At 36.6% G+C, this 13,512-nt stretch overlaps 1 protein-coding gene across 1 annotated transcript; it reads left to right on the top strand.

Moving 5' to 3' along the window:
• The first annotated feature begins 3,202 nt into the window (after positions 1–3,202).
• INHBB (inhibin subunit beta B) lies at positions 3,203–10,895 on the top strand. Its single transcript, XM_053698084.1, has 2 exons — positions 3,203–4,643; positions 7,555–10,895. Exons 1-2 carry the CDS (start codon positions 4,262–4,264, stop codon positions 8,325–8,327), a joined length of 1,155 nt encoding a protein of 384 aa, XP_053554059.1. The 5' UTR covers positions 3,203–4,261; the 3' UTR covers positions 8,328–10,895.
• The last annotated feature ends 2,617 nt before the right edge of the window (positions 10,896–13,512 follow it).

The following is a 13,512-nucleotide window of genomic DNA, read 5'->3' as shown; positions in this document are numbered from 1 at the left end:
TGCACTCCTAGAATATTGGTTTATTGTGTTGAAAGTGCTTATTATGTATTATCTATGTGTCCCAATAAAATCCGATATCATGGTATGTGTCCATGTGTCCCGCTTTAAAAAAATGGTATCTTTCCAACACTAAAGATTTGTTTAGCCTATCTTCCCATTCACGTAATGAGGGGATATCACTTTGTTCCCAGTGTGGAGCTATTAAATGTCTGGCGGAGTTAAAGGGACATAAAACTCAAAATATTTATTTGATGATTCAGATAGAGAATACAATTTTAAACAGCATTGCAATTTACTTCTATTATCTAATTTGCTTCATTCTTTAGATATACTTTGTTGAATAAATACCAATGCACATGGGTGAGCCAATCACATGAGGCATCTATGGGCACCCACCAATCAGCAGCTACTGAGCCTATTTAGATGTTTTTCAACAAAGGGTAGCAAGAGAATGAAGCAAAATAGATAATAGAAGTAAATTGGAAAGTTGTTTAAAAATGCATGTTCTTTCTAAATCATGAATGAAAGAAAAAATTGAGTTTCATGTCCCTTTAAGGAGTATTTGACCTAGTGACTTTTTAATTTTGCATTTTATTTAACCTAGACTATTAAATAAACAAAGTTGAGGGGACAGTCTTAAACCACTATGTAGGGCTACATTTATCTTTTTAATTATCATGGACCAGAAACTTTGTATTTTTTGGCATGACCACCAGATGTGAAACGTGTCTCCCTTTTCTGTTCGGCATCTCCAAGATGTCAAGAATTTCTATTCATGAATCATTACATCCTCAAACCTCAATGATGGTAGCTACAATTCCTTTTGTACATATCCAGTGGACTAAACTGCACATGACGAGGGAAAGCAGGAAAAGGAGCAGTGGGAAAGATAAGGTAATCATAGGTGAAGCATAACTATAGACAATAATGGTTATGTCTCTTCTTTACTAATTTATTGTGAATATTGCTTTATGACTGCAGGCACCAGGTCGTTCATATTTATTTCAACAGTAGAGTGCACACATCTCTTTATCTCCATAATCATAGGTGAAGCCTATAGCTAGAGACCTCCCTTTTTTTAATTAGGACCCACCTTTGGAGAACAGTATCCCAGTCTCCTTACCACAGATGACCAGCAGACCTAATGCTGAGGTAAAATAGTATGAATCTCAATAGTTTTCTCCAGCAATAAAATACATTTAGATTTAGCTTTAAAGGGACAGTCAACTCAATTTAGTTTTATTATTTACAAAGATAGATAATCTCTTTATTACCCATTCCCCAGTTTTGCACATCCAACACAGTTATATTAATATACTTTTTACCTCTGTGATTACCTTGTATCTAAGCCTCTTTTGACAGCGTCCTGATCACATGACTTTTTACTTATTATCTATTGACTTGCATTTGAACTGTGTTGTGCAGAACTCACGGGTGTGAGCACAATGTTATCTATATGGCCCACATGAACTAGCAGTTTCCTGTTGTGAAAAAGCAAATAAAAAAGCATGTGATAAGAGGCTGTCTATAGTAGCTAAAAAACAGGCAGAAAATTAGAGGTTTGAATGTTATAAAGTATATGAATATAACAATGTTGGTTGTGCAAAGCTGGGGAATGGGTAGTAAAGGCATTATCTAACTTTTTAAACAATAACAATTTTAGTGTTGACTGTCCCTTTAAACATTCCTGTTGATGGGGCCTGACATAGTTGTAGCACTATTTAACTGCAAACACAGTTATTTCATTAAGGGAGAACAACATGATTTTAGGTGATATACATATTTTGAGGGGTCTTTCTATGGCATGATACCTACCTTCTCCTATGCTCTGTAAAAGGTTAATTTATTAAAGGGACATTCAGCCAAAACTGAAATGTAAATCAGTGCATTTCACTCTTAAAGCATGTTTGCAATATACTTTTATTAGCAAAAATGCTTCACTGTTTAAAGTGAGAACTTGTACTGTGCATGTGCACCTAAAGCATATCTAAATATGCTACATGTCATCAGCATTTATACATTGTGTCTACTTATAGATCTGGTGGTGCTAAGTATTGTGTTGGCAATGACTCAGCTTACATGACAAAAAAAACACTGCCGGTCACTGTTTAAAATGCTGGTGCATGAAGCATATTTAGATATGCATTATGTGCAAATGCACAGTAAAAGTACTTATTTAAAACAGTGGTATCTTCACTAATACATATATATTGCAAAAACGCTGTTAATCCAAAGCTAAATGAAATGATTAAATGGTGTGCATTTCAATTTTGGATGGGACATCCATTTAATTATGATACAAATCAATCATTCCTTGGGTGTCTATTGGGGGTACAGGACTATCCATTCACCCTTGGCCTCCAGTTTTGAGAAATATATGAACTAAAATTGTTGGGGTGTGAGGTTTTAGGGAAGAAGCTTAGTACAGTAAACAAATTAAATACACCATTGCAGTACACTTTATTATTAAACCGTAGGGGCTGGTAGCTCAATGCAATCTCCTCTCCAGTACCTTTTACTGCCTACCTCTAGCTGCTCCCTCTGCCATCGCCAGCTGTGTATATCCAACAAATGTATAACACAATAGGCTATTTTATGCTTTTTTATATGACATTGGTCTGCAAGTCAGTTACATTTCTTCCCATTTGCAACACACTAATATGATGCTCGATACTGCTGACAGCTGAGGATGGGTAAAGTAGTCTGCTTGTTATTTGTGTAACTCTGGTTAATACTAGTAGTATATACTTATTTTGTCTGGATCAAAAGTGTGTGTTTCTAAAGTGAGTGTGCTTGTAGCTTGTGCAGCCATATCTAAGCCCATACAACTTGCCAATGGTTTGCTCAGTTAGTGCATTTGCTTTTTGTTTGAAATGAAAAGAACAGTCCTGTAAGAGGATATTTTTGTGGCCTTTTTAAAGACGTTTGGCAGAATAATTTAAATGTAGTTGCATTGTTAGAAATATTAATATATCTGCTATTTACCAGATGAATGTGTGGTTATTGGCCAGGTGAAAGAACAGTGTGTCTTTAAGAAGCTGCAGAATGTTATTGTATCTATAATTTTGCAAACACCTCTCACTGTCCAGCCCTCTGTTCTGTCCCTGTGTTTCTCCTCCCATTCTGATGGATCAGGTATCACACAAGGAGCTCCCCTGTTCACTGCGGGTCCCTCACTCTCTCTGCCAGGGATCTGACTGATTGCTCCGCAGCGCTATACACGGGTTGGAGCTGCGGGAACACACTGTTTTCACATCAGGAAGTGTGGGAGCCCCGGGGCAAGTGATTTGAGCTCCCACATTGAGCCAGCGGAGGCTTGTCATAGGTCGCTCTCTCCACGTGGTGCGCTCCTGTTTAAGTTTCCAGTATTTGGCCCAGCGCCCTGAGAGAGGGCAACAAACTCAATAAGACAATCACTTGGAGGATCATATCTTGTAGCTGAGAGGGGAGAGCGCAGACACCCGGAGACAAACAGCCGCACACAGATAGCAGGCGGAGGTAGCTCGGGCTTGTATGTCAGCTGCAAGCTCCTTTCTGGGACACGTCAGGGACCTGGGACCCGGTGAGAGGCTGCGAGCAGTAAATAGAGGTGTGCAGCAGCTCTCCCAGACACCAGGAGCACTTGCTAGAGCTGGGGGACTGCAGCCCTTATCCAGCAGTCAGCAGCTCCGCGCTGGAATCAAACCCCACAGACTTCTGCAACTCTGGTTCCAACAGCAGCAGCAGCAGCCTGCGGGACCTGTCATAGCCAGCAACCCCAGCAGCACCTGTCACTGTCTGCAGGACCCGCTAGGATCTCTCAGCTCCAGAACCTGGATCTATCGTCTGTCAGCACCTGTCAGAGCCTCATTTTCTGTTACTCTCTACTTGCATGGAACCTGTAGGGGCAAAACACTGCAGCATCTTAACAAATTTAACTTTGTTCTAGGGAGGCTTAGGCACAGACTTGGCTTCTTTGCAGGTTTTTATTTTGAATGCTATTTTTTCATGTTTGGTGAAAATTGAATGGTGACAAATCAGGCTCCCCATTAAACAAGGATTTGTTTGGCACTAATTAGCACTTAATGGTGATAGTGGCAATTTGTGCTGTCAGTTGTGACCTGTGTTCCGCAGCTGTTTTTGTATTGGGGACCCAGAGAGAGGAGCGGAACAGTCCCAGGACTTACAAGCTATTGGGATTTACACGGTGCCATAAAGGGCAGCAGCACAGACACTTGTCCCTACTATCGCAGGCACCATAGCTGCACGGATACTCAGCACTATGCCTTGCCCGGGCTTTGCATTGTTTTTGACCTGGCTTCTGCTGGCAGCCGGTAGCCCCACGCCTCCCCCTGAGCCACAGCCTGGCACACAGGACACCTGCTCGTCCTGTGGCTTTAGACCCCCGGAGGACGCGGGTAAAATGGACCAGGACTTTTTGGAGGCAGTGAAGAGGCACATTTTAAGTCGTCTGCACATGAGGGACCGACCCAACATCACCCATGCGGTGCCCAAAGCTGCTATGGTCACTGCACTCCGGAAGCTGCACGCTGGCCGGGTACGGGAGGACGGGAGGGTGGAGATACCCAACCTGGATGGGCACGCCATGCCCAGCCCTGAGATGCTGGATCAGAGCTCAGAGATCATCAGTTTCGCAGAGACAGGTGGGTGCCAGGGTATTTGCTGTTGTCTGACTTCTGGGTGACGTTGGCCTGGTACTCTTGGTACATCTAGGGTTAAACAGTAGCATTGCCCAATCAATAATTTACATTGTAGGGTATCTTGAACTTACCTTGCGTTCCAATAGTATTTGGGGCATTAAAAGTCATGTTTACAAAATATAAACATCTGGGATTAGATCTTCTCTATAGGCTTCTTTAAGTGAATAAGGGTTAAATGATAAATATAAACTTGGTATTTTTCCTAGAAATGGAATTTGGGGTGTTCCTCATTGGGGTGTGGACATGCCCTATAGAGGAATCCTATGGAGAGTTATTACACCTAGGCCTGCACCCAGGGGAAGTGGCTGCTTTGGGGAAAGACTTCATGGCACAACATCTTGAGCAATACTGGCACATTGTAAGAATATTGTGTAGGACTAACACTGTAGGCAAATCGGGTAGGATTTAAACACTAGGTTATGGGGGAGGAGATAAGACTCACAACAATCTTATGGGGGTGATTTGACACCCAACAATGAGACAGATCCTGCATGGATTGTAAATAGTACTGGGGGCACTTGGAGACTGGAGTTTACACATGTTGTACAGTGGATACAAGGATTTAGGAATCATTTCTATAGACAAATGTTAGTACTTTACTAGCCTAGGTACATCACCTGCCACACCAAGTTATTTCTGGGACAGCTCTGCCATATTCAATTTGCTTAGCAGTTTCCTGGGTATTAAATCACAAAATAGAACTATTTGCATAACACAAGGGGTTTGTATAACGTGTCCCTGAGAGTACAGATGACTTGAAATTTACATGACTGGGATAAGACAATACATATTTATATTATTGGTCATTCTTGTAGATTGCTCAATAAGAACTATTTGCTTACAGCCTGAGCCCTGCTTTAACCATTTATTTATTATGTATAGTTGCATATACCAGATGGAAACAAATTGCTACAATACACAATATAATTCATTTGTTTCTCACAACTGATGCTAAATCTAACTAGGGATTTATTTAAATGTTAATAATATCCATCTCCACAGGTAAATGTAAAGTGTATTCATAGAAGTGTTAAACAATATATTTAAAATTCATTTCAGTTTACAATTTACACATTAACGTTGATACGTTTTTTTAATCACGTAGAAATGCCATCATTTCAACTTTATCATGCAATACAACTTCACACCTTTCTCTTTTTTGCATGTATAATTTTTGCAGTTATTTTTCTTTACTAGTATTTTTTTGTTTCTATTATGATTATGTTTTCAAATGTATCGTTTAACCGTTTTGCTGCCAGATGGCACTATAATACAATGTTTTGCATTCACATATTTCTATATTATAAACTTGATTCTGCACTTGCTATACATTTAAATGGACTTTTTAATATAAATAATATTTCCCCCCAGCATTATATGGAAATGCACATTTCTCTTTTCTTTTTCATTAACATACATCTTGGTAATTTATTTATCTATCTATCTATCTATCTATCTATCTATCTATCTATCTATCTATCTATCTATCTATCATCTAGCTATTATATATATATATATATATATATATATATATATATATATATATATATATATATATATATATATAAAAATAAATATATAAATATATATATATATACATATAAATATAAATATATATATATATATATATATATATATATATATATGTAAATTGTGCTTTTAGGTGCAAACTTGTCTTTGAAATTCCCTAATGCTGATTGCTAAATATTCTTTCAATTAGGCCACTTCTGATATTATTGTAATGCATTGGCACTTGGCATAGGCTTTGGTGAATAACACGTTCTGTCGTATCAGACAATGTCTTGAAGTGTAATACTTCATTCAATTCCTTGTTACAGATCTTGGCAGGGAAAGTCCCCATGTGCAGTGCAGGAGAGGACACTAATGAGAGATAGATAAAGCACTGTGCCCATTTTATTCAGCCATAAATAGCGGGTAAAGTTTTTTTTTTTTTTTTGCAGGCAGGGAGGCTTGTCTTTGCCAGAATGGCATAATAAAAGCTCTTAACTGCCAGGGGAAATAACAGAGCTTTTGGTCCCAGCCATGGCTTATCAGTGTCATGCAACATGTTGCTATTGTAATGTATTAGGAATAATACCATTGTTTTGCTTTGTTTTTGTAATGTAAATTATTTACAGGCATCCTTATTGTTTTTTTACCATAAGACAACAGGGTGATAATTCTCTGGCAAGATTTATTCATTTTGTCTTCAGTATGCTGGGTGCAAGACACACTACATGTTATAAACATTTTAGTTACCTTAAAAAAAGTGTTATGACTCAACTTTCTCAATGCTTTGGTCTGTAATGTGTTCACAAATCCAGTACATATCCATCTTTTAAAAAAAATCTGTTTCTTTCATATGGTTATCTTTGCAAATAATTTAGATATTTATTCTTTTAGCTACATGTTTTAGCAAATCCCAGGAACCAGGGAAGGGAACCACTGTTTTTATACATCTTCTTCTGGTTCATGACTTTTCTGATTTTTTTTCATATATTTATATAGAACATCATTATTTGGCTCCTGAAAAGAATTTGGGTGGCTGCTATATTTTATATAAGTTGTCTCCACCAAGCCTACAGAAAATGCCCTCAATATGTCTAATTAATCTTGGAATCCAAGTTAAAAACACAATTTACATAATATCGTTATCTAAAGTGTAGGATTATTTCATCATATACCAGGTCAGACAGTGCTGAATGTCTTTATGGTATTTATCTCTACAACGTCTTTCCTCCAAGCAATACTTTCTGGTCATACAGGCCATATGCAGATAAAAAGTTGTTATGTTTCTTTAGTGAAAATCTTTCAGTGGCATTCATTTTTATTTTATATTGTTTTTCCTTTGTAGATGATCTGACAGCATCCAGGATCAGACTGTCATTCACAGTATCAAATGAAGGGAACCAAAACCTCTTTGTCTTCCAATCTAATTTGTGGCTTTACTTGAAATTGCCAGATGTTACGGAGAAGACAGGCAGACGCAAAATACGGATAAAAGTATATTTCCAGGATCCAACTAATCCCGGAAAGATGAACCTGGTAGAGAAGAAAGTTGATATCAGAAGAAGTAGTTGGCACACATTTCCTCTGACTGAGAGCATCCAGGCTCTCTTTGAGAAAGGAGATCGGAAACTGGATCTGGAGGTCCAGTGTGATGGCTGTGAAGATTATTCAGTTCTTCCAGTGTATGTTGACCCCAGTGAAGAATCCCATCGTCCCTTTTTGGTGATTCATGCCAGATTAGCAGATAACAAGCACCGAATTCGGAAAAGAGGCCTTGAATGTGATGGACGTACCAATTTATGTTGCAGGCAACAGTTTTATATTGACTTCCGACTTATTGGCTGGAATGACTGGATCATAGCTCCATCAGGTTACTATGGGAATTACTGTGAAGGCAGCTGCCCAGCTTACTTGGCTGGAGTCCCAGGTTCAGCATCATCATTTCACACAGCAGTGGTGAATCAGTATCGAATGAGAGGCTTGAACCCAGGGACTGTGAACTCCTGTTGCATTCCCACCAAGCTAAGCACAATGTCTATGCTGTATTTTGATGATGAATACAACATTGTTAAGAGGGACGTACCCAATATGATTGTGGAAGAATGTGGGTGTGCATGACTGGGATGTCAGAACAATTCCTCAATTTCACTGTGCTTATTTCTACAGGGATGCCATGCCACTGTGATGTTTGGCGGGGGGATTATTTCACATGTGAGACCAGTGCCAGTCAGTGAATGTCCCATAATATCCACAGACTTATATAAGACATTTCTTATAAGCCTTTAAGTAGCAATGGCCACAAAGGCAACTCACTAGTCAAACAGTAAACACATCATTTCATTACCAGCAAGTGCCAGTGAGTAAGAAAAGTCAATTTATTTTGCCCGCCTTGAGGATGAAAAGCGAACACATTCCTATACACCTATCTTAAGGGACCAATCAAGGAATCTGCATGGCAGTGCCACTGATGGTGATAGGTTCTTCAGATTTTCATAAAATCCACTTATAGCACTTCCAGCGAGGAATGTATGGTTACATTGTAGCTGGACTAAGGGAAGACCTAATCCTATTTCTTACCACCATGATTGGGCATTCCCAAGATTCCATGGGTCAGAGGATTGTAACCAGTCTACTGTACCTGCAGTGCCCAAACTTAGGCACTACAAAACAATGACTAACTTTCTGCATGTTGCCTACAATACACATGTGGTATCTCTCCTCATTCTCTTCTTGAATGGGGCAACATTAATCTTTCCTTTTGTATGAGCTTCTTTGGCTGACCACTATGATTGGGCATTCCCAAGATTCCATGGGTCAGAGGATTGTAATCAGTCTACTATACCTGCAGTGCCCAAATGTAGACGCTACAAAACAATGACTAACTTTCTACATGTTGCCTACAATATACTCTTCTCATTCTCTTCTTGAATGGGGCAACATTCACCTTTCCTATTGTATGAACTTCTTTGGCTTGGTTACAGCTTAACCGTATAGAGAAGTCTGAATTCTCTAGTCATTTTTTTTTTAAAATTCATTGAGAGACTAGGACAATCGACAAAAGACAGAAGCGGGTGAAGATGTATCTTTTACCCCATGTATTGCTAGAGGTGCCACTTCATATTACCATGTGTTAACAGAGGGCTGATAAAAGGGATTGAGGGAGACTGACAGCAAGCCTTGCAGTTGGGCAGTGATCATGGAGCATAGCACTTGCAAACTGCACGTACTCCTCTTAGAGCACTTGCACTTCTCACTGCCTTGAAAAGTGGTACTTCACAGTGCACTTAATTTCAATCAAACTTCATTTTAACCGCTTCTCTGCTGTAGAGGCTAGCTGCAGCCATTAAAAGGGTTAAAGCAGGCCTACCTACTTGGAATCCTTCTGGGTTAAGTGCCAGTAAACATGAGTAAATACAATTCTTTTTTGTATTAAGTCACAAGCAGTCAATATGTTATTAGACTCCGGGAAAGTAAAGGCACTCATCCATATAACAATGTAGTTGATAACATGAGTTATATGCAGTTAGTTATTAGATGTAGACATAAAAGGCTAACTCTAAAGAACACGTAGAATGTAAAGCACAGTACTTAATAAAAGCAATTATTTAAAGGTTCACTGGAACAGTTCCATAACATACGATTTGCACAAACAATGAAAACTAGTAGTTAAAATAAATGGGCATTTTTAAAGGAAAATGTAGTGCTTCTTACAATAAGAATGGAGTTAATACAAAAATCTATTTATATTATAACTCATTAAGGTTTCCTGTGGCATTCTTTTAGAACAAGAGAGGTAGTCACTGTTTTGGAGACAATTCTGTTAAAAAAAATAAGACGCTCACAATGATAAACTTTAGATTAACCTGTTCATGTTGAAGAAATCTTTCAGAATAAGCTCCATAGGATAATATAGACACTGTAGAGTAAATTCTCACCTTCCAGAATTATGATATCCCTAATGCTCTAGTGATTAAACATGTTTAAAAGTAATTTATATAATACATTGGCAACCTATCCTAAAGGAGACTAGTAGGAAATCCTGCTATATTTATACAAGTGCTGCCTGAGCTATGCATTTCAATTATATTCACACATTAGCAGAACAGACTTTCTTATTTTTTTTTTATATATATTTTTTTATACTTGAAAATAGTCATTCGCTATTTTTTTTTCTCTCCTAAGCGAAGGATTATTTGTGATGTTTTGCACTGAATAGATGCATGAGTAGTCAAAAACTGCCATTTATAAAATAAAATAAAATATTATTTTTATAGCAACTGAATGAATACATTTTTTTCATTGTATTATACATCGTTTTGGAACCAAAGAGGCAAATGTTAGTTGTAATTCTGAAAATCTGAGGCTCATTTTTATTGTACATATGAGCTGCCTCACTCCTCGGCCTTTGACCTTTCGCAGGCTACCAATGCATTTATTTGTCCCATTTCAATGTTTTTTTTTCTATTCAATATGCACATGGAATGTAGAATGAAAAACGACTATTGTAGCATAATTATGTGCATTCCTAAATTCATTGTTTGTTTTATTTAATAAACGTTCATGTTAGCTTCTGTTACTTAATAATAATTTAAAACCAAACAATTTGTTTTCACTTAGATGTGCTATCGAAAGACATTTCCTGCTGTGTACAGTTTTAAATAAAGAAATAAAAAAAATTTAAATTCATACTAGCAGTTTATTATTTTAAGATATCATTGTTTGTCTTATTTAGTCAATAACCAAGGTGTAAGCCAGTGAATCAGTCTTAGGGGCCGAATGATCAAGCTCCGAATGGAGCTTGATGCCCCTAATTCCGTGCGAGCCTTCAGGCTCACCAGAAACAGCAGTTATGAAGCAGCGGTCTTTAGACCGCTACTCCATAACTTGTCCGCCTGCTCTGAGGCTGCGGATATCAATCCGCCCGATCCTATATAATCTGGCTGATTGACACCCCTTGCTAGCGGCCGATTGGCCGCGAATCTGCAGGGGGTGGCATTGCACAAGCAGTTCAAAATAACTGCTTGTGCAATGATAAATGCCGACAGTGCATGATGTCGGCATTTATCAATGTGCGTCGGACATGATACGCTACATGGTATCATGTCCGCTTGCACTATAATAAATCGTCCCTTTAATCTTTTTTGATAATTGAGACATGCATTTTAATAATAAAATGTTAGGGAGATGAAAAATCTTGTGCTTTATATCTATTTTTTCATCTATAAAATATTTATTATTTCCAATTTTTAAAGGGACATACAAGTCGACATTGAATTATCCTAAACATGTTTAATTATCTGTACAGTAAAAACAAACAAACGTTGCAATGCACGTTCATGTTGCCGGCATTTCTTGTCATTTAAATTTGAAAATGATAGTTTTCTCACTTCTCCCAGAGAGGTAGGAGGTCATACCTACCTTAAAAGACCACTACAAACTGTAGAATTGAACAACTGACAAATGCACTACAAAAAAGAAAATACCATAGAACTTACTTTTAAATTGAAATGAGCAGCAGAATATTTTCTGGCAAAATTCTGACAAATTGCTCAATTTTACATGAAAAGGGGGCAACAAAAATATGATAAATTATACAGCAAAGTGGTTTCATTATGCATAATTAAATATTTTATATACAAATCTCAAGCTGTTTACTGTTATTTTAAACCTAGGTATTTCCCAGTATTTATGTGTTTAAAAGCAAATATAAGCATCAACTTTAATATTATTGTTTTGCCATTTGATTTACATATGTTGGTACTAAAAAGTGTAATACACACCATAGATAAGTGTTCAAGAAGAACCATATAGGTGCAAGTTAGGTGCTCTTGATCTTAGTTATGCTTTGTGACTTGTATAGGTCTCAGGATGTTTCTGATTATTGTAGGATCAGACAAGTGTGTTCACAAATATGTTTTATATGAAATTATCTTCCCAGGCAATTTATTATGCAAGAGATGTGAAAGCTTTTGACATGAGATACTGGAGTATTCTTCACTAATAGGTCTACTGAATATATTTGGATATTTTAATAAGTAAAATATATATGCAAACAGTTAAAAAAAACTTTCCAAATGTACTTATCAAATTTACCTCTCTCTCTTGGAATCTTGAAACTTAGGTCATTTTAATGTAAGCATAGTGAACATTCCTGTATTATGAGCACTATATGGCAGCATTATTTGCGACAATGTTTGGAACATATTTTTGGAACAATATTATTCACATGCACACTCCTCAGCTTATGAGTATGCTTTCTTGGAAAGGAGCTACATTTCTTCAAAAGTTACTAAAAGGTGAATTTGAGAATAGGAGAAAATTGGAAAGATATTTTTAACTGCACTCTCTGAATAAAAAAACGTTAAGGTCCCTTTAAATATCTTTATACAGCAATTCCCTTCACATAGGCAACATTGAGAGTGCTGTAAAATACCTTATATAAATATATTAAACAGAGAAAGAATTGTGTATTTGGCCCCTTATATTGACAAGCCTGGCTTAAATTGTGCACATGTCATGGAATCATGGAAAGAGAGAGATTGCTAAGCACATTGGTAGGAAAGAGAGCGTCTGATTGGCAGCCTTGATTGACATACATTGTCATAGATATATAGGTATAGATAGCTATTTTACATTAACATTATGAAATATATACATAAATATATATTTAATAATAAGAATTCTTTTTTTTTTCTATACGAAGAAAATAGGAATGTAAAATATGCGTAACGAGCATTAGGGTTTGTGCTTTAGGTCTTAGGTGGTTTCTGGTTAGTGCACATGAAGAATTACTAATCTTATATCACATTATTAAACTATTAAATATAATATATTAAAAAAATATTTATAATAATTACTTGAACATGAACCCTGATGCATATTTTACATTCCTATGTTCTTCACACATATTTTTTGATTTTTAAAAAAAATAAAATATATATTTCTCTATATATCTGATAATGCTAATGTAAAATAGATATATATATACCTAAATATCTATAGGAATAGATATACAGGTAAAGGTATATAGATATTTATATATATATATATATTTAGAATAAAAATTACATTATCCTGTATGTGAAGAATATTGGAATGTTAAATATGTACAGTGAATATACAGTAAAACACATACATTTTATATATATATATATATATATATATATATATATATATATATTATAGCCCTTTGCAGTCAAACATCTTATCCTATACCATATACCTTTTATCAAAAAAATATATATATTTATATTAATAATTTTATCATATAGGGGTCTATTTAACAAGGGCCGAATGGCCCCTG

The sequence above is a fragment of the Bombina bombina genome, chromosome 1 (assembly GCF_027579735.1).
Source record: "Bombina bombina isolate aBomBom1 chromosome 1, aBomBom1.pri, whole genome shotgun sequence".
Classification (NCBI taxonomy): Eukaryota; Metazoa; Chordata; class Amphibia; order Anura; family Bombinatoridae; genus Bombina; species Bombina bombina.
The sequence above is the reverse complement of the archived record's forward strand: the minus strand, read 5'-3'. Positions and strand labels throughout refer to the sequence as shown.

What these genes read in the sequence shown, in the direction of transcription:
- INHBB (XM_053698084.1), top strand. Translation starts at nt 4,262, where the DNA reads ATGCCTTGCCCGGGCTTTGCATTGTTTTTGACCTGGCTTCTGCTGGCA. An exon ending in CATCAGTTTCGCAGAGACAG is followed by an intron (nt 4,644 to 7,554) that starts GTGGGTGCCAGG and finishes TTTCCTTTGTAG; the next exon opens with ATGATCTGACAGCATCCAGG.